This window comes from Rhinopithecus roxellana, chromosome 12, assembly GCF_007565055.1.
Source record: "Rhinopithecus roxellana isolate Shanxi Qingling chromosome 12, ASM756505v1, whole genome shotgun sequence".
Classification (NCBI taxonomy): domain Eukaryota; kingdom Metazoa; phylum Chordata; class Mammalia; order Primates; family Cercopithecidae; genus Rhinopithecus; species Rhinopithecus roxellana.
The window spans coordinates 22640628-22661587 of NC_044560.1; the positions used below are offsets into that span (position 1 = coordinate 22640628).

The 20960-nt window shown below is 59.1% G+C and overlaps 1 protein-coding gene across 1 annotated transcript in view; it reads right to left on the reverse strand.

The window, feature by feature from the left end:
- Positions 1–1875: 1875 nt before the first annotated feature.
- The window catches only part of PRDM16 (PR/SET domain 16), a 245797-nt gene continuing 226712 nt past the window's right edge, over positions 1876–20960 (reverse strand). Inside the window, exons 9-15 of the mRNA XM_030913789.1 lie at positions 19227–19311; positions 15813–15982; positions 15067–15144; positions 8067–8236; positions 7619–7793; positions 3021–3257; positions 1876–2167 (exon numbers count right to left, since the gene is read on the reverse strand). Coding sequence (XP_030769649.1) covers positions 1876–2167; positions 3021–3257; positions 7619–7793; positions 8067–8236; positions 15067–15144; positions 15813–15982; positions 19227–19311 — 1207 coding nt within the window. The remainder of the gene's footprint in view (positions 2168–3020; positions 3258–7618; positions 7794–8066; positions 8237–15066; positions 15145–15812; positions 15983–19226; positions 19312–20960) is intronic.

Below are 20960 nucleotides of genomic sequence, written 5' to 3' on the forward strand. Positions count from 1 at the left end.
CATTTGAGTGATCTCTCTCTTTTGAGCACACCCGTCTATCCATTCCCTTCTGCGACCCCACGCAGGCACCCAGCAGTGGCCACCAGCTTCTGTCTCAGCGGAGCGTCCACCTGTCCACGGGTTGATTCTGTGTCTCAGCGGAGCGTCCACCTGCCCACTGACTGATTCTGCGAGGCAGCTCTGTTGGCTGTCTTTGGACAGCCGCCTGCAGGGCCATCACTGAACAGTGTTCTCAAGACCAATCCTTGGAGATGGTGAGATTCTACGGCTGCTTTAGGGACTTTCGGGGTCTGAATTTCCACTGGAAAAGTCGGAATGAAACATGGTGGGTGGGGAGGATGCTGAGGAGTGGCCACACGCAGGGACGGGGTTCTCCAGGGCCCCGTCCGCCTTCATCCTCTGCGGCTGGTGCACTCACTCTGGCTGCCGGCCCCCGGCTGCCCAGCCCGTCAGAGGTGGTTGATGGGGTGAAATGCTCCAGACTCCGACGTGGTTCCAGTGATGTTCAACCAAGCGTCCAAAGAGCCCTGGGAGGGGGTGTGGAGAGGAGTGTCTTCGGAAAGGGACAGCATCATTGCATATGCCTGGCGGGGAGGGGATGACACACACACAGGACAGGCAGGTGAGCACGTGGGCAGGGCGGGCCATCCCAGACAGGCAGCGCATGGGCAGGGCGGGCTGTTTCACACAGGCAGGTGAGCGTGCGGGCAGGACAGACCGTCCCGGGACGGCAGGGCCGAGTCTCATCTGTTCCCAGCCTCCCGCAGCCCTGGCCTGGCTCAACCTCGCCCTGGTCCACGGCGGGAAGAGGGAGCAAAATGGACTAAGAGACCCATATTCTCTCCGCAGCCTGGAAGAGGAAGACATGAGCAGCCGTGACAGTGGGAGGGAGGAAGGCCACCCTCTGCTCTGAGTGATGCCAGGACACGGGGGTGCCAGTGCGGGGCCTCCTGTGTACACCAGCTCCCTTGGCTGCTTTGGGGTCCTCACCCTCAAAGCCTCCTCTCCTTCCCACCCCTTCCCCCTAAGTTTTCTCCACTTGGTGATCAGCTACAGACACCTGTCTGGTCTAGGAGGGCCCTGGGAACTGGGGGTCAACAAGAGCCACCCCTGCTGAGGGCTGCCTGTTTTGGTGATCGTGGGGACACCAAAGAGCTGCCTCTGGGACAGGGACGTGCAGCATTTCTGGGCCGATGGGATTCTTAGGAAGTGCAGGTATGTTTCCAGGCATTAGCTCAAGGGACATCCTTCTGCCCCCAGCACAGGGCAGGTAGGGATGGGACTCGGAGAGCGTCGTGTGTGGGTTAAGGAAGGTGGGGAAGCCCAACACTGTTCCACCCGAGTTAACACTCCAGACAGAATTAGTAAAAAGACAAAGACAGACAAGCAGACAGCTTTTGCTGAGACCTGGGGCGGACCTGTTTCCTCTGGGAGGGCTGTAGAGAGCTGAATGAGACCCCCAGTCCCTACAGACTGGAGAGATGCGTGGGCAGGGCCCTGGGGCCATCTGCCCTAAGGAGAGAAGCCGAGAAGCACCTGGGGCCAACCCTGGCGCCCTTGCTGACCTCATAGCTCCAGCCAGGAAGCAGAGACCGCCTGGCTGGACAGCTCTTCCCGTGGGAAAAGCCGGGACTGCAGGCCACTGGGGCCCAGCTCAGAGAGGGAGGGAGACGAAGGCGGCTGGGCGGGCCGGAAACCTGCTCACAGACCTTTCCCACTGAGGACCACAGGAAGGTGAGCTGCCCGTGTCCACGAGTGAGGTCCCTCATGAGGGTCCCGCCAGGGTCATCGGCTCTCAGCCCCTCCCCGCTGCACCCCAGCTTGCGGGAGGGCGGTGGTCACTGGGGCCTATCTGGAGGATGCAGCACAGGGGCGTTAGTAGTGATCAGAGCTTCCCCAGGCCTGGGAGGGCCACGGCGGGAGGTGAGTGCTGGCTGTCCCCTGGCTGAGGAGGCCAGGTGGGGTGGGGGCAGGGCTCTGGTGGGTACCTACCTGGTTCTTAGCCTGCCTGCACAGTGTATGTTTTAAAGTCTCAGAATCTAAGGTGGAATTAAGCACATCTTTAACTTCAAATGCTTCCTCAGCTGCTCTGCGGAGGTCCAGCCCCTTCCCAAAAGTCGGCATCGGCTCCAAAGCTAACAGACCGCCTTCATGGTCCTCAGCACACCTGCACCAATGACCGGGGAGAGGGAGGGCCTGCTGTTAGCAGCCTGGCCTTGGCCGCCTCTCTGATGCCGCAAGGCCTGCTCCGGGCCTGCATGCACGCCACTGCATCCTGCCAGCCACATGCACAGGGAGACAGACACACAGACACACAGACGCCTGGACGGGAAGCCACACGGATGCAGGAGAGTGATGGACAGAGGTCAGGGAGCGGGTGAGTGCATGCATACACATCAGGCAGCAGGCAGGGGGCTCAGATCTATCGAGTGGAGGGTGGAGAAGGAGGCTTCAATGCTCTAAGACCCCAGGCAGCTCCGAGAGGCCCGGGGCTCCCTCTCCCGGGACTCAGGGGCAGCATCCAGGCTGGGGAGGAAACGCCACCTCCGAAGAGCCTCCCCAGGGGGATCTGGGAATGCTGGCAGTGTCGCCCAAGCCTGATACTGGCGGCGAACACTGAGGACATGGGGAAGTGGCTCTGGCCGGCACAGAATAGTGGGTGCTTGGCCCCTGTGCCCACGGCCCTCTAGGGGCTGCACGCGCTGTCCCAGGCTGACGGGCAGCTCTGCTGCAGGGCCGGGGGCCTCCTTGTCTGCTCAGTGCAGGGAAATGCTTTCCCCTCCACACTCTGCTTCCAGCCTCCAGGGCCCCTGGGGGTGGGTGGGGGGCTGAGAGCCCCTGACCCTGCTGCCCCTGGCTCAGCCTTGCCCTGGCCTGTGTGCAGGAGCCCTGAGGTGGCTGTGCTGGAGTAGGGGCTGAGCCTGGGATAGGCTCACGAGTGGTTGAAGAGGGAGGTCCCCCTCCTGATGGACACCCACGTACCCCCCTTGCCCCGTCCAGGAGCACACGGCTGCCCCCACCTTCGGGTGTGGTCGAAGCCCACGGCCAGGGAGGCGGGTGGTTCCTCATCCTCCTCATCCTCATAGGTGGCCTGGGGTTCAGGTGCGGGGGACACCGTGTCGTCCTGCGACTTCCCGGCCAGGCTGTCCTCATCGTCCTCCTCCAGGTCATCGTCATCCTCCTCCTCCACGTCCTCCTGCTTCTCGCTGGCTAGGCCTGGACACTGGGAGCTGCCGTCCACGTCCTGCATCTCCGGCCTGAAATGACACAGGAGGAGACTGGCCAAGTTCAGGCGTCTCTCTCCTTGCCATGGACCCCCAAAGGCTGGTGACTCAGCTCTGCCCCCACTGCCTCCCCCAGCGACCCGCAGCCCCCTTCCTGAGGGAGCTCCCACCGGTCCCTGGGTCCAGCCACTGACTCTGCAGAGTGAGAGGCACGGAGGCCTTGGGGCGATCCCAGGAGAGGAGGACAAGTGCTCAGGGTGGTGGGGGCGGGGCAAGGCCCAGCAGCAGGGGGCTGTTGTGGCTGTGAGGACACCAGGGCCAGGCGGTGTTGGGGAGGAAGAGGTGGGCAGTCCTGTGGGGAAGCTGGTCCTGCACTGGTGCGGGGACTGGGCACTGCACGAGAGGCACCCTCAGGACAGACTTTGGGGGGAAGGATTTCAGGCTGACAACTTGAGGACGTGAGCATTGGCCCGAGAGCCGGGAGCCCCGGAGGGCTCTCTGGGATCTGGAGAGTGAGGGCCCCAAGCCTGTTGTCAGCAGTCTGAAAGCACCAGGACAAGCTTGCTTCAGAGCCTGAGGGGACTCTCCTGCAGCCCAGGGCTCTCCTGACTTCCCCCAGGGTCACTGCAGCCTGGCAGGACCCCTCCACTCCGGTTCCTCAGTATTAAAAAAAAGAACAAAGTGTGCATGGGCGTGGCTGAGTGTTCTCATTTCTTTCAGGAAGAGCCACTAGAGTTTGGCTCATCTTCATGTTCATGGCCAAGAGCTGTGTCTTGGATGGGCTGGGCCCCAGGGGAGCCGAGGGCCCCCGGGTAGGTGCTGGACATGCTGGTAGACGGGCCCAAGCAAAGGGCAGGGCATGCAGTTCCTGGACTGCCCACGCCCAGAGCCCCAGGGCCACTCTTCCTTGTCCTCACTCTGCCTGGGGGCAGTGCCCTTGCCGCCCTGGGAGGTACCCACAGTGCGGGGGAGATGCAGGAGTCCTGCTCTTGGCATCCAAGCAAGAAAGCGACAGCGTCTCCCAGTGACTGACCTCCATGTCTCAGACTCGCCTGTGTGCACAGGAAGTGGGCTTGGGGAGGCTGTAATCTCCTGGCTCTCCACAGATGCCATGTCGCTATCTCTTGTCTTTCTGCCTTCCAGGATGGACAGAACCTCAGCGGGCTTCAGGGCTTGAGGACAGTTCCTCGGTCCTGGTCGCCTATGTTGGGTGCTGGGAGCATCTTGTACACACACCCATCTCCTCAGCCATGGAGCTGCTGGGATCTGGGTCCTGGTTCTCACCCTGGTTGTTGGTGAGGTGCCCTTGGGTGGGGTTGTCTTTGGGGCCTGTGTCCTCTCGATGACCTGAGGACATGCCTCTCCCTGTTCACTCTGAGGACGGGACGAGATGGCGCAGGGTGAGAGCCCAGGCTCATCACATGGGCATGTGCCGTGAGATCTCACCTGGTGGCCCCACATGGGTTTGCATGGAATCCCCGCCAGCTGGGGGCAGGGGCTTTGCCCTCTTTATGTCTGCTGCACACCCCCGATGCACAGAGTATTTGCTTTCCAGTGTTGGGGAGCGGAGTGTCCGGCTCGGACACAGAACAGGGCCTGGCGGCTGGTTTGGCTCCAGCAGGGAGGACAGTCAGTTTCCCAGAGCTGCCCAAACCAAACCCCACAGTATGGGGGCCTGAAGCAGCAGCCGTGGATGCCTTTATAGCTCTGAGGCCAGAAGTCCAAGATCCAGGCGAGGGCAGGCTGCGTTCCTTCCGAGACTCTGGGGGAGAATCTGTTCCTGGCCTCTCTCCAGCTCCTGCTGCTGCTGGCCCTCCTTGGCCCTCCTTGGCAACCCTTGGCCTTCTTTGGCTCTCCTAGGTGACCCTTGGCCCTCCTTGGCCATCCTTGGCGACTCTTGGCCCTCCTTGGCCATCCTTGGTGACTCTTGGCCCTCTTAGGTGACTCTTGGCTGGGAGGTGCATCACCCTGACCTCCGTCTCCGTTTTCCCTTGGCCTTCTCCTCTGCGTGTTTTTCTCCACGTTCTCCCTTTTTTCAAGGCTGTCAGTGCCGCTGGATTGGGGCCCACTCTACTCCAGTGTGGCCTCTGCTTAATCCCTCCTTAAAGACCTTATCTCTGAAGAGAGTCCCATTCTGAAATACTGGGGGCTGGGACTTCCACCTGGGAATGTTGAGGGACATAATTCAACTCAGGGGTTTGCTGGGCTGCAGGACCAGGACGTCCGACAGGCATGGACCCTTTCTGACGGCAGATGGCAGGAGCTGGTTCCGCAGGAGGCCCAGGGAACGCCCTGCCACCCCAGGGACTGGCTGCCTATGTCCATCTTGCCCTATTCTCATTTTCGACAGTGACGTGGGGGCTCTCAGGACAAGGCCAGTTGGACCTGGGGACCTTGCCTCTGCAGGACGGGCCTTCTGAAGGCCTGGGTCTGTGACCAGCTATGCCCGTATGTTCTGAGGTGTTGAGAGCCTCCCTTGTCCCCATCCCTAGGGCTGTGAGGAGCAGGGCATGGTGGGCCTTGGCAAAGGCGATGGGGAGGCCCAGCCACACCTCTTTCTCCTGAAGACAGCCCTCTGTCCTGGTGGGTCTTCTGCAGTATGGCCGGGCTGCCATCCTAGCTTGGGGAATGGGGGCCTTGCTGCTCTCCAGCTGGTTCAGCCTCTGCACACACTCCTGCTTCTAGGCTCACCCTGGCAAGGATGCCATCGAAGAATCCTCACTTGTTCCTCGCCTGGTCTTACTCTGGGAGCTGTAGTTTAGGGGATCATGCCTGGGGACAGGGCTGTGGGGCATAGGTAAGGCCTGGCCCGTGGTGCGTATGGGTCTGACACGCAGCTGCAGGGAACATGAATAGCTCCCGTACGGCTGTCTCAGCATGGCCAGAGCTGAGTTCCCTTCAGGCCATTGTTCCTGGAGCCCAGCGGGGAATGCAGGGACAACGTTGGGGCTGCAGAGCAGGTGGGGTTGCAGCAGGGTGGAGGTGAGGCTTTTGGGACCATGGCCCATGGCCAGCTTCTCCCCCTGACCCCTCCTCTGAGCCTGCCCTGGGCTCTGATGGAAGAAGATGCTGAGGGCCCTACAGGCGAGCTCACCTTCCTAGGAGGGGCACAGATTTGGAATGTGGCTTTGCCAGAGCCAGTGTCCAACTGCCTCCTGTGTTTATTTCTTGGACGCCTCTTTCCAGGTACCCCCACTCTCCTGAAAGCAATGACAGGAAGACACAGCCCTGCCCTGGAGGAGCGACTGGGCTCTTAGGGAGCCCGGGTTTCAGGGGGATTCTTCCTCACCTGCTGGAGGTGGTAGGGAGTGAGCTGGGCCCTGCAGGTACACAGCCTTAGACCACCCATGGCCAGTGAGATAAGAGCTCGGGCTCTGGCTCCAGGTTCTGGGCCTGAGCAAGGCACCTCACTACTGTGGGCCTCGTTTTCCCTTCTGTAGAATCGGCATCACCCCTCAGGCCTCTTACAGTTTGGAACATCTTCGGTTCTCTGCCAGCTGGCCTGGCTTTAGCTTTTACACAGGAAGCAGCTCTGCTAGGGTGTCTGAAGGCTCCCCCGGAGTAAGTGGGGCACATGGAGCCCTGATATCCCAGGTTGCACAGAGCACGCACCAATATTCCTGGATCTGAATTCCACCTTGTTCTGCTCTGTGTGTTTATATGCACATGCGCACATGCATATACATGTGTCTCTATGTGTATGCACATGACTGTCCGTCACGCATGTGTACGTGCACACACTGTCCATGTGCATGTACTTGCATGTGTGCACATGCATGTGTGTAGATCTATGCAGATGTTTATGCATGCACATGTACACATGTGTGTGCATGTGTGTACGTGCATGCCTGTATTTGGGCACCTGCATGCACCTGCATATGTATACACGTGTACACATGTGCATCTCTGTGTGCATATGTGCATGTGAATGTGTACATGTACACGGGGCATATACGTATGTGCATGTGTGTGCGTGCATGTGTATTACATGTGTACACATGTGTATGTGTGTGCATGTGTGTATTTCAAGGTGAAGCATTTTGGTTTGGGAACCTTTAGTGCCTCAGATTAAATCAAAATGTCCTTGAGTTTCAGAGGCACAGCGAACTTGTGGCTGGCTTGGTCATCTGGCTAGTGTTTTGCGCACATATCTGTTAACAGTGAGGTCAGTAAGCCCAGGGGTGCTTACTCTCATGACTCTCCAGGTGGAGGAACTGAGGCAGACAGCACAGCTTCCCCAGGTTCCCAGAGCCTGGGGGCCTCACCCTCTGTGGTGAGGCCCCCACTGTGCCTTTCTGGATATGCCAGGGGCTGGTGCTGGGGTCCTCTGAGGGTGGCCATGCAGGGCTGTTGGCCAGGTCCAGACCTTGCCCAGCCCGAGAGAGTTTTCTTACCGTTTCTCTGTTCGCGTTGATGCTTGGTTCATCTCACTATTGGCAATAAAGTTTCTGATTTCTGAGAAATAAGAATCTTCTTTCTCGTCTAAAAGTGCGTGGTTGTCCGACTCTGAGGTGGGAGAGGAGGCGCTGGTCCCTAGGTGGTTCGTGAGGACCCCGGGGTGCTGGCTCACTGCGGAGGGGAGAGAGCGTCAGGCGGTGGCCTCTTGCTGAACCCCTCCCTCCATGGGGCAAACCAGGCGCGAACAGTGCACACTTGGGGTGCCCTTAGGGAGGCAGGTTTCTTAGGGACACTGGAGAGCTCTGGGTTCTCTTGAATGACTACGGTTTGAGGGGTGCCTGTTGGCTTCCTGAGGTATTGTCTGTGGCCCTCTTCCCTGCCCGGTGCCCCCTCCCCTCCTCTTCCCCTCCCCCTCTGTGGGGCCTGCCCGTGTGGGTGGCCCACCTGGTGCATTCTCATGCTCGTGCTTCTTGAGGTGCCGGTCCAGGTTGGTCTGCTGCCCGAAGCAGCGGTTGCACAGGTGGCATTTGAAGGGCTTCTCCTTGTTGTGGATGTTCCGGACGTGCCGCTGGAGGTTCGAAGAGATGCTGAAGGAGCGGTCGCAGTACTTACACCTGGAAGAGGCACACACGCTCCTCAGCGCAGGCTCTGGCTCTGCCTGGCAGGCAGGGCCACAGAGGGTGGGGGGAAGGGAGCTCGTGTCCCTGCCCCGTGCCCCGTGCACAGCTTTGCCCCGCCGTGTCCCGGAGGCTGCTGGATCTCCCAGCTGGAGAGCCAAGGGCGTCCTGGGGAAGTTGTCTCTAGAAACAGCCCCAACTTCAAGAAGTTCAAGGGCCGGGCACAGTGGCTCACGCCTGTAATCCCAGCACTTTGGGAGGCCAAGGCGGGCAGATCACGAGGTCAGGAGATCAAGACCATCCTGGCTAACACGGTGAAACCCCGTCTCTACTAAAAAATACAAAAAACTAGCCAGGCGAGGTGGCGGCGCCTGTAGTCCCAGCTACTCGGGAGGCTGAGGCAGGAGAATGGCGGGAACCTGGGAGGCGGAGCTTGCAGTGAGCAGAGATCGCACCACTGCACTCCAGCCTGCGTGACAGAGACTCTGTCCCCCCCAAAAAAGCAGGGGTTCATCCGTCTACTGTTCTGTGGGTGGTGGATCCCCCGGAGTGTGTCCCATGTCCCCTGGGCAGGCGGTGCCCCCGACCTTCCAGCGTCTCCCGTCCTCTGTTGTCTGGTTCTCCCTGGCCCCCAGGCCCCGGGGCCCGCAGGTGGCCGCCGGAGGATGACGTGCTCCTTGCAGCCTCCGGAGGGCGGCCTTGCTCCATGGAAGGACACACGGCCGGCCAGTCTCCCAGGGGGAGGGTTCCACAGACCAGCACCCAGACCAGCTCCCTGTGACCTTCCTCCTCCAGCCCTCGAGGTGGCTGGGGGCCCCTGGGCAGGCCCCACCTCACTTGGAGCCTCAGTTTGCCAATCCATTCATGGAGGGCTTGGGGGCTGCCCTGGACATTGCTACCTGGTGGCTGCCTCCTCTATTAAGGACACAAAGACCACACTGGCCCCTCTGGGCACTGCCAGCTCTGGGCTCGGGTTATTTTTACTCCCCCAGGGTGGGCAGGGCTGCGGCCAGCCTGCGCCACGCACACGGGAAAGGTGGGATGAGACCCCCTTCCCCCATCTGGCCTCCACGGCATCAGGCAGAGCAGGACTCTAACACCCTGAGCTTATCAGAGCAAGGCCTTTTGCTGCTGGAAAGTCATCATAACGAGCGATCAAGGAGGGCTGTGTGGGGAGGCTCCCCCTCAGCATGGGGCCCTTGCCCTGGCAGTGACCTCCACAGCCACACGTGGTGACCCTGCAGGCAGGAAAAGGGAGGGTTGTTCTCTCTCAGTTTAGAGAGCGGGGCTGAGAGTTAGGGGGCCTGGGCAACATGTGCATTGAGCAGCAAGAAAATCACGCCTGAAACGAACAGGGGGAGCTGGGCGTGAGCTAAGGAGGAACCCCACGAGCTCTGCAGAGGCACGTGCGCTGCCTCTGTGAAGACACAGCCTCCTCCCCGCGGGGCACCCAGGGAGGGCAGGGCTGGCTGACTGACAGGCACCTGGCTGGGCTGGGCGACGGTGAAGGGAACCGTGATTGCTTGGTTTTCAGTTGCACGTATGTGCTTGGCGTGTGCATGTGTGCCACGCCTGTGTGTGCACATTTGTGTGTGCTCTTGGCTATCAGAACGCCCGCCGGGGTGCTTATCTGATCCCAGAGGCACACACACACTTGAACATTCTGTTTATATGATCATGCATTTTCATATTTTGAAAACAAAACAAGCTCCATGATGTCCACAGTACAGCGGAAAGTCCATCCGCTGCGCAGGGTCCTGGCAGGGGGGCTTGGCAGCAGCCAGAGACCAGGCCAGGGCCTCTGTGGCAGCCTCTGTGGAGGCACCAGGACTGGGCAGGGTTTGTTCACTCGAAGGGGGCGTGGCTGTTCTAAGCACAGTGGCCTTCATTCCCACAGAGGACAGGACTCCAAGAGGCCCCACCCCGCCCCAACCGGTGCTGGTAGCCCGCTCCAGTGCAGCATACGGGTCATGTGCCCTTGTCACATGGATGGGGACGTGCCTGGTGACACTTGGGAGTCCTGGCCTACCAGACTGGGAGGGGCTGTGTGGTTCAGCCTTCTCGGCGCGGTGCTGCCCTGTACAGGAGGGGCCTAGACTGGTGTTTGCTACCACAAAAGCCTGGCAAGGGAGTCTGACCGCCATCAACACACCCGCAGGGGCCGCCCCGAGGCAGGAAGCTTCAGTCTTGCACCTTCCGGGTGCTGCCGCCGGGCCCGGGAGCTCAGTGTTCCCCACACGGAGGGGCTGTTGCCGTGAGAAACTGTCCTGGGAATCTCAGAGCCTGCGAGTCTCCCCGACTACCCATGCTGCCTGGCAGAACCTAGGAAGTCTGTCTGATAATGGGCCCCCTAGAGAACGGAGGCAGTCCCGGGAGAAGGGCCCTCCTCTCCCACACCTGGCCATGGCATTTCCATGTCCCACCCACTTCGCCCCCAGGGCTGCCCTAAGGCATCGTCCACTCAGTTCCCGAATCTTCCAACTGTTGCCAGAGGTCAGGCTCACTCTGGCCTCTTCCACGGGAGACAGGCAAAGAACCATTTGTGATGGAAGTCCCCAAGCTCCCCCGAAGTGACCCTCAGCCTTCTCTGCTCCTGAACCCAGGGACCCGGCCTGTGGGCTTCTCTGGGAGCCCCTGCTCCTCCCCAGGTCAGCTGAGCTGCCTCCGGGTACCCAGGTCCCAGCCACTCCTCCCGCAGCCCAGTGACAGGCAGCGCCCTGGCTTATACCGGCCATCCACAAAGCCTGCCCTGGGCGGTGCTGCAGTCTTGTTTTACTCGGCCTGTGAACTCACACAAGAGTAAGGTCGAGGATGGCGCCCTTTCGGCAGCTGGGGTGGAGATGCTTGGGTGCCCCCCTACCCGACATGTCCCACACAATCTCCGGGAAAGGAGGGATTTTACACCCCCAAATGCATTTTCTCACACCTCCCACCCTGATACATCCTTAGACTGGAACGGTGGTGCCCGGCCCTGGGACCACCCTGCTTTTGAGGCTGACAGACTGCCGAGAAAGGACACACTGGACCCTGCGTCTCCAGCCCAGATGCAAAGCACCTGTCTGTCTGAGCATTCAGGCCCTGCTCAGCCAGAGGCTTCCCACCCAGTTGGGGCCATGTGCCCCTCTGGCACGTGGACGCAGCCCAGTCTGTCTGCCTGCCTGATTGTCTGTCTGCCTGCCTGATTGTCTGTCTGCCTGCCAGTCTGCCTGCCTTCCTGCCTGTCCGTCTGCCTGCCTGTCTGTTCATCTGTCTGTCCGTCTGCCTGTCTGTCTGCCTTCCTGCCTGTCCACCCTGCCTGTCTGCCTTCCTGTCTGTCTGCCTGCCTGTCTGTCCATCTGTCTGTCTGCAACCTGTCTGTCTGCCTTCCTGCCTGCCTGTCTGTCTTCCTGCCTGTCTGTCTACCTGTCTGTCTGCCTTCCTGCCTGTCTGCCTGTCTGTCTGTTTGCCTGTCTGTCCAATTGCCTGTCTGTCTGCCTGTCTATCTGCCTGTCTGTCTGTCTTCTTGCCTGTCCGCCCTGACTATCTGTCCACCTACTGGTCTGTCTGTCTGCCTTTTTGCTTGTTTGCCTGCCTGTCTGCCTGTCTGCCTGTCTGTCTGCCTGCCTGTCTGTCCGTCTGCCTGTCTGTCCGTCTGCCTGTCTGTCCGTCTGCCTGTCTGTCCGCCTGCCTGTCTGCCTGCCAGTGTGTCTGCTTGTCTGTCTGAATGTGCGCTCACACACAGCTCATTCAGTTCCTGGTTTCTTTGGAAATGCAGCAACCTTTGCAGAAACTCCACCTAATGGCTCCTGCATAAACCCTAGCAATTGGGGATCCCAGGTAAGAAATGGGATTGGAAAAGAAGTTTGTTCATGAAACTGGAGAGCAAGTCCCTTGTGTGAAGTTCTGGGGCCGGGGAGAGCCACGGACCGGGCTGTGCGTTCCATTTGGTTGCGGAGAACCCTGAACGTGGCCCTCTCTTGCTTCTAATCTAAATAAATGGCCCAGAGAGAGAAGTCCATTTGAAATTTAGGGAGGCCGCGAGCCCAGGGCTGCAAGGGAGCAGAGTTCTCCAAGCAGCTGGGGTCTGCGTTGTAAATAAGCTGACAAGCGGCTGGTGAAATTGATGGCCTCACTGTGTAAAATAACACGCCTGTGAGCTCCAAAAGGAAGGAGAACGTGCAGGGTAGCCTGGCCCCAGTGCACTGCGGAAGGCCTTGAGAGGACCTTGCTGTGACACTGCCTGCCGCACTAACAGGGGAGCCATTGGCAGGGGGACAACAGAGCATGGGCAGGTCAAGGGGAGGTGGCCAGGGTCCCCGAGCCCCTGAGCCCTGGGCAGCGGCATCCTTCCTGGGATCCAGTGGGGTCTCCTGCAACCACTACAGGGGGAACTGCTTTTGGTGACTGTAAAAGTGAGGGAAGAGGAAGAAAGAAGGTATTCTGAAACCCAGCAGTAAAAATAAAACAAAAGGAAAGGACAGGCACGGGCCACCTGCAGCCCCCGATGGAAGCACAACTATGCCTCCCTTGCATGCTCCAGCTTCACACAGAAGGCAGGACTGAGTCTGGGGGGATGACGGAAGCACATGGCAGACCAGGGAGCCAGCAGCCCTGAGGCGGGAATCTCGGGTCCCGGTAGGAGTCCTGGGCAGCCCGAGCAGGCTCGCATCCAGGGTGTGACTCCAGGCTCCACTGGGCATCGTCCCAGAGAGACCTCTAGGCCGGCTGTCAGGTTGAAGACCAAGGAGCAGCCCCCTTCCCCATTCCCATTTCAATGTTTATGCTTCTCCAACCCAAATTCCACAAAGCTTACATGCTTTATTTTTATTTTTAAGAAATAAGAGTGACATTAACTGAATCTCACCTTCCCACTTCACTCAAAGACCTCGAGGCCAGGAGAAGCTAGGGGCCAAGTTACCTCCAGGAAATGTATTTGGTGCACCAAAGGCTCTGTGTTCCCTACCTCAGGGCTTTGAAACACATTCTGAATGATTTCAGGTCATTTGAGGCAAGGACCTAAACGGAAGAGGCTTCCAATGTCATCTGGTTTGATTACCCGATCGCTCTAGGCAACCCATGAGAAGCCCACTTCCTCTTGCTTGCGTGGGGCTGCGTCAGCCCGACCTCTCCAGGGCACACACATACGCACATGCGGCGGGCACACGCGTGGGTGCTGGCACCGGGAAGGGGCTCACACTGGGGTGGGCATGGGGGGCTTGGGCTCCTCTTGGCAGGCTTCTGGGGATGGCCGGCACTTTCCCTCCTCCAACTTAAAATCCTTCTGATTATCAAAGCCAGTCCAGAAACCAGATTATCAAAGCCAGTGGTATCAAAAGGAAAGCTACACGCTCCAAACCCCTCGGCACAGACCTGCCTTGAGCCAGATAAAGTCAGGATTTGCAACACAAACTTGCAAAGCAATTATTGTTACCAAAGTCGAAACTCACAGATTGGAGAGAGCAAAAGAAATCAATGATAATTAAATTCTTCTATAAACACCACCCCGACCCTCTAGGGGCTCCTAGCACACAACGCTGTCCAGAAGTCGGCTCTCATTACAGAAAAAACACACAGCTCATTTTCTGGGAGGGGACCAGACCAAATAAATCTTTCTGTTGCTAGCCTTTGTTAAGTTGTAAGTCACTATTTTTTGAAGGGTGGGCAAGGGGGAGACTGTGAGTTGGGGAGGGCTGTGAGCATTGAACAGATGACCTATAAGTCGTATGAGGTGTCATTTACCCTGCGAGTTGGGACACAGCCCTGGAGCAGCCGGGGATGCTTGCTCTGTCTCAGAGTGGGGGTCAGTGACCAGAACATGTACAGGTGCCTCAGCTGGTCTCCTTCCCCAGGGATGGAGACACAAACGGAGTCCCCAGTGCTTGCATTATCATGTGGTCCCTCTAGCTCTGTGTGGCCAGAGGACAGAAATCTTATGCCGTCAACTTAAGCCGTGTGAAACACTCTTTATCCCCAGTGGCCTCTGTGAACAGACACACCCTGCATGTGTCACTAAACCAGCCTTGGCAGAAAACCAGCCTTCCCTCCTTCGCCTCCCAGTTACCATTGTCTGGGGCTCTCGCTTAAAATGCCCACTCCCAGGCACTGACCCTGGTGATTCATGGGACATCTCTGAGCCTCAGGCCCCTCATCTTTGAAACGGGATGACAAGCCTGTTGGGAGGGTGTTGTGAGCCCCAAATTCAATGCCTTCCCCATCCTGATGAGCTGTGTGACTGCTTCTCTGCAGGTGGCAGCCAGCTCCTCAGGTGAGAGGAGCACAGGGGGATCCTGGAATCAGACGCACCGCTTCCCATCCAGGCTGTCCCTGGGACCCCTTGGAATCCCTCGGTGGACTCCAAGTGGGGGGTGGGGGCCCACATTTGCACAGAGTCCCACCCTGCCTTTAGCCCACTCCCTAGCCCACCAGGGGTGGGGGTGTGGGGGCAGCTATGGCCGTCGTGAGATGAACGGAGTTGGGCTGGGGTGGGGAAGCTGAGGTTTTCTCCCATGTGGAACCTCTGGGCCGTGGCTCTGCTCAGCCCTGCTCTGATGGGGATCCCCTGCCCCAATGGACACCCTAGGGTGGCTGGAGAGCTGCTCCCTCACATCCTAGAGAGCCAGGCAGATGCCTTCCAGAAGGTTCCTGGGCACCTCCTGCCTCATCCTCACAACATCCTGGTGAGACCAGGAGGGGAGGGCCAGAGTGACCAGAATTGAGCACCCAGCCCCGCCCACTGCCTGCTCACTCCAGCAGAGAGCCCTGGGAAGGGCACACTGACTCCTAGAAGTAGGTCAGCAGTGCACGGAGGCAGGTGGCCCCACCCCACACCCGGCCCAGGCAGCACCTACCTGTACGGCTGCTCCCCAGTGTGCGTCCTCAGGTGTCTGGTGAGATTGGCTGATCTGGGGAAGATCTTCCCACAGTACCTGGGGTGGAGGGAGGTGGGAAGGGTGAGGGAGGATTAGGGCAGGTTCACAAGGCCATTTCCCAGAAATAGTTTCATGCTAATGCTCGGGGTCTCACACCTGATGCACAGGTGGGCCCATCCCAGCATCCCGGTTTCAGTCTCTTCTACAGCCCTGAAGCCCAGCCTCGGTTACAGAGCAGCCTGCCATGGGCCACAGGAGTAGACAGACCAGCCCCTGCCCCCTGAAGCAACCTGGCCCCTCAGTCTGGCATTGGACAGCTCAGGCTCCAACAGACTTGGACGGGCCTGCACCAGCACAGGGTGGCTGGGAGGGTATCATCCTGACACTGCAGAAATTGGCTGAGGCTGTAGCACTGGACTGCCCATCCCTCCAAGCGCTGAGGTTAGTCACTGACCAGCACACCCCAGCCTCAGCCTTCCCAGTTTAGGCTGGGCTGAGGTTGCATTTTCTTGAGCTCACATGAGCACAGCATGGCGTTAGGCAGGGGAGGCCACCCATGTCACTTATTTGCAAAGCATGACCTCAAGCAGATAACCAACTGATTATGGTGCTGTGTTTTCCTGTGGCCAGGACTCTGAGTTTTTCCTGGAAGCATAAGTTCACAGCCATAGGTGTGGAATTTGAGCCCCAACAGGGCTGTCCCAGCAGCACCCCAGGCCCCTCACCTGCATGTGTATCGCTCCTTGCCCTTCCTGAGGACGGGATCAGAAAGCGTTGAGGGTGGGGACCGGAAGTTGAAGTGGTGGTGGGGGAGGGGCTGCAGGGAGCTGCCCGAGTCGGCCTTCATGGCTGCAAAGCTCTCTAGCTTCTCCGTCATGGTCTCTATGGCTGACATCTGTAGGCATAAGAGTGGGAGGTTATGGACTCAGCTGACTCTCCCCTGTTTTCAAGGGCATGCACTGCTGGGGGTTCCGTACAACAGCATATCTTAGGGTGCTCAGGTGGGCGCTGGAAGCAGCAATGGTCTCCTAGTATCTTCTTGGACCCTGGGTTGGATTCTTACACCTTTCTGTAGCCAGCCCTGCTCTTTTCTTCCCTGAGTCCCTCGTTTATAGTTTAAGGTCTTGCCTGCAGGAGCTGAAACTGACCTTTAGCAACCAGCCTCACTGCCTGGTTTGGGCGGCACCTGAATGAAACGGATAGCTGATGTTTATGATTACCCCTTATCTGACCCAGGCCGGCAAAATGCCCAGCTGACTTGACTCCTGGCCAGCACTTCTGGTTGGCTAGTTTGGGTTAAATGCAGAATTACATTTAGTTTAACATCAAACATTTTATTTTTTAGTCTTGAAACATTAAAATAGCAACCTGAATCTCAGTTTAAAACATAGATTGTGGGCCTGCCAAACCACTGCCACCAAGTGGTGGCATGCCACAATTGCAGGCAAAGTTCTAAGGAATTCAACAGCCTCTTTAAGACTTAATCCCACAAAGGAAATATTCAAAATAATAATGCCAAATGTCACATGACACAGGGCAATTTGATATGGGCAATAGGAGCTGCCTCTCTGCTCCCTAGAGATGCCCAGAGCTTGCTCGATTAGGAGAGTGGAAGCATGGGATTGGTCATTTTCACCCAGTGGGCAGAGCTCTGATCAGAATACCAGACTGTCCTGGCCCCACTGAGGTCTCCGATAATAGTGACAGGAGAGGGGAGGGGCTGGGCTGATGGAGCTGCTCAGTGTCAGCCCCGCCTCTCCCAGCTCCTTTTCTCTTTGAAGATAAGGAGTAGCTCCCAATGGAGAAGGAGACGGGCCACGCTGTGATACCTGCTGTGTGCCAGGCTCTGTAGGGGGCTGCGTAGGGGCTGAAAAGGAAGAGTGTTCATCATCCCATGAGGGGTAGCAAAAGGCAACACAGGGAACAAACCCGGGGCCTCCACACCACACACCCAGCCCGCTGAAGGTGGGGCCAGCATTCTCAGGGCCCAATGCCTGACTCACAGGGCCCTCCAGACACCTTTGCTAAACAGGTATTTTCATAGCCCGCCTCCCCTGGGAGCTCCCAGAGAAGGGGATGGTGAGGGAGGGCAAGGGTGAGGCAGGAACTGATAGAGATGCAGAGGGAAGGGAGAGCTTGGGGTTCTCCGGGTGCTAGTGTCACTGGGAGGAACTGGCCAGGGTGTGGGTTCTTGGCACCCAGTCTCCACGGAATGGGTGTGGGGGTGAGGAGAAGGGCAGGTGGGGACCTGCCTCATCCAGGGCCCTCGTGTGGGGCTCGCTGCCTCTGGGCAATGCTCAGAGCCAGCTCCATGTAGGTGACCTGCCCATTTATAGCAAGACCCTGGCCCTGGCTGCCCACTGGCAAACAAAACTATCCCATCACACAGCTGGGGTCTCTCAGAGTCCAAGTGCTTGGCACTCAGCTTTTCGGAGACCTGCTTGCCAGGGACTTATCCAACCACTGCTGGTAGGGAGCAGAGGGCTTTCTACAAATGCTCCCGGAGATCACATGACTCCGTGGTGGGGACGTTTTGCTATTTGGGGAACAACTGACTGGTAATAATAAAAATACCCAGAAAGAAATGAACAAGTAGAAACTCGTGTCCATCCACAGTGGCCGAGGCTTCCCCTCTGGCCCCTTCCAGCCCCACCCAGGCCGTGGAGGTCAGGCTTCTCCCGCCTCTGGGAGGCAGGCATGTTCTCATCTTGATGAGAACCAGCGATGGGCAGATGGAAGCTGCCTTGCTCTCTGAGCCATCAAGTGGACCTCACCAGCCCGTCCGCAGCCTGGAGCAGCGGGACTGAGGTCTCTGTGGGACATGGCCTCTTGGGCTTTGTCGAGGCCATTAGTAACTGGTGCCTTCTGCTCGAGTGATGGCCCAACCTTAGACCATTTGGTGACTTATTAGTCATCTCTCTCTTCCCACCCCCACCTCCTGGCTCCGGGCTGCAGGGACAGGCAGTGGGGGTGGCAGGCCTGTGGGGACAGCAGGCAGGAGGGACAATGGCAGCTGCCCCCTGCCAGGCTCCCTTCCTCGGGCCTGGGTGGGCCTCTCCTGCCTGGCTTGTTCCGCCCAATCAGATATTCCCGGCCTCGATCCCCACACAAACACAAACACAGGATGCGCCTGGCTGGCTCGTGGCTCTTTCCAGCCCATCCCGAAGAAAATCAGGGGAAGTTATTAACCAAACTCCACAGCCCCGGGGAAACAATGGGAGGCACTAAGTTTAGCTGTGAACTCAGCTTGGGCGCAGGTTTCACAAACCGGGGGTGGGGGGCCCCGTCCACGGCGGGCTCAGCCTGGGCGCAGTTTTCACAAACTGGGGGTGGGGGGCCCCGTCCACGGCAGGGAAGGCCGAGAAACAGAACAATGCCCCGGCCTGGTCTGTGGTCTGTCAGGGCCAGGGCCACTGCACGACCCCTAGAGTGCAGCCCTCCAGGTGCAGCCCACAGCCCTGCGGAAGGGGCCAGGCTCCCAGCAATGAGACCAAGTCAGTAGGGGACAGGAGATTGGGGAGACTCTGCCCTGGCTATGCTGCCCACTCACTATTTTGCTCCCAGGATGTGGCCTCAGGGGCAGGCAGGAGCGACTCCAGGCCTGGCAGGTTCTGCACCCGCCTGTCCGGACTGAGGGACCTCTGGGTCTCTCTCCAGACCCCTTGCCCACCACCTCCCTGGGGCCTGGCTCCATGCCCCTCCCTGCATGCTCAGGCCCTTCCTCTCTTCTGGTCCATTTGAACACACTCAGGTCCTGTGCACCCCGGAGAGAGCACCCACGCTGTGTCCTGGGGCTGCCCCCTGAGGCTGCTCCCCTCACTCACAGTCCCTGCCCTCCATCCTCCAGGCTCTGCCCACGACTCCAGTGACGCTCCTTCTCCCTCGGAGCCCAGAGCCAGGGGTCAGAGAGGTCCCTGGGGTGGCCCTGTGAGAATCGCTCTCAGTCCTCAACCTCTCCAGCCTACAGTGATCTGAGGGGCCACAGGGAGAGAATCCTTCTCTGCCTTTGAGGACGTCTGTGCGTGGTGTGGCCTGGATGGGAACTCAGGCTCCAGCCCGGCTGCTGAGCCTCAGCAGCCGGGCGGTGGGGCCACTGGAGTGTGGGTTACAGGGCACCCTGACCTGCGCTGAGGACGTACCTGGGGGTGGAAGAGCAGTGGGGACGGCCGCAGGTACTTCTCCTTCAGGGCTCCCACGGGGTCCGTGACCTTCCGCTTTTCTACCCTGCTGGACAACAGCACAGAGGGTTACGTACCCCACCGAGCCACCCGCCCCACAGAGCTGCCCACCCCACCTGTCCATATGCCTGGCCAGTCACAAGGCCATGGTGTGGGCCTCGTTGGGGCTGTCCCAACTTTGACCAGACTCCTCTGTCGGCCTTGGGGATGTCGGGGGTCCAGCCCACCTGCACCCCTAGACGGACCCTTCCTGTTACCACTTGCCCCTGAACACTCTTCCTCGGTGGTTCCCAGACACCTCCCACACCTCCAAGTTCCCCTTGAGGGCCTTCAAAGACCCCTGGTTGCCAGCACCCCTGCATGTCATGGGTACTAAGCCCCCACTGCCAGCACCCCTGCATGTCATGGGTACTAAGCCCCCACTGCCAGCACCCCTGTATGTCATGGGTACGAAGCCCCCACTGCCAGCACCCCTGCGTGTTCTGGGTACTAAGCCCCTGCTGCCAGCACCCCTGTATGTATGTCATGGGTACTAAGCCCCCACTGCCAGCACCCCTGCGTGTCATGGGTACTAAGCCCCCGCTGCCAGCACCCCTGCATGTCATGGGTACTAAGCCCCCGCTGCCAGCACCCCTGCATGTCATGGGTACTAAGCCCCCGCTGCCAGCACCCCTGTATGTCATGGGTACTAAGCCCCTGCTGTCAGCACCCTTGCATGTTCTGGGTACTAAACACCCGCTGCCAGCACCCCTGCATGTTCTGGGTACTAAGCCCCCACTGCCAGCACCCCTGCATGTCATGGGTACCAAGCCCTCATTGCCAGCACTCCTGCATGTCCTGGGTACTAAGCCTCTGCTGCCAGCACCCCTGCATGTCCTGGGTACTAAGTGCACGTGGCTGGAGTCTTCTCTGAAGGCCCTGTGCACCCTAGCCTCCCTCCCGCTAATTGGTTGGTCAGCCCTGCATGAATGGGGACCACTCTGACGGGGGTCCCTGGACCTGCTCACAGCGGAGCGTGGCTCACACTGGAGGCTCAAGGCCTCCTCCCCTCCTTCCCTGACTCAGCCCTTGGCACACATGGGGGTGCTGCCCGTGTGTGCTGATGAACGTGAGTGACCAGCAGGTTTCTGTCCTTGGGAGGTCACCAGGGGCTTCCTGTGGCACCCGGACAGGGGCCTGTCTAAACACCCTCCAGGGCTGCTGGAGATTACAGCTCCAGAACCTTCCCCAGATGCCAGTGACAAGCCTGCTCATTGAATCACAATACAAATCTCCTGTGGTAAACAGAGGCGGCGGGCAGAGCCATCCGCTGGCCCTCCTTTGGCCTGGTGGCTCTTGAAGGTGGCCTGCTCGTCTCTGTCTGCCTGGGTCTGAGGGTTATATTTGGGAAACTCTTTCCCGTCACTGAGAACGCTTTGGTAAATCTGCCGCCCTACTCCGAGACCCAGCACGCCCAGCATGTCTAGGACTGGCCGCTTTTGCTTTATTCGGACGGGACTTGCTCAGGGTTGCCTGCCTGTCTCCTTACATGGTGAAGCGGAGAGCACAGAGAGAGGTGCTGGTGGGGTGAGGACCCTCTCCCCAAGCCTGGCCCTACTCTCCCAACCCACCTGCATTCTAGGGAGGGGCAAACCTGCCCAGAAATTAGGGAGTGGTATTAAACTCGCCTCTCCCCAAGAGGGGCATCAGAGACAT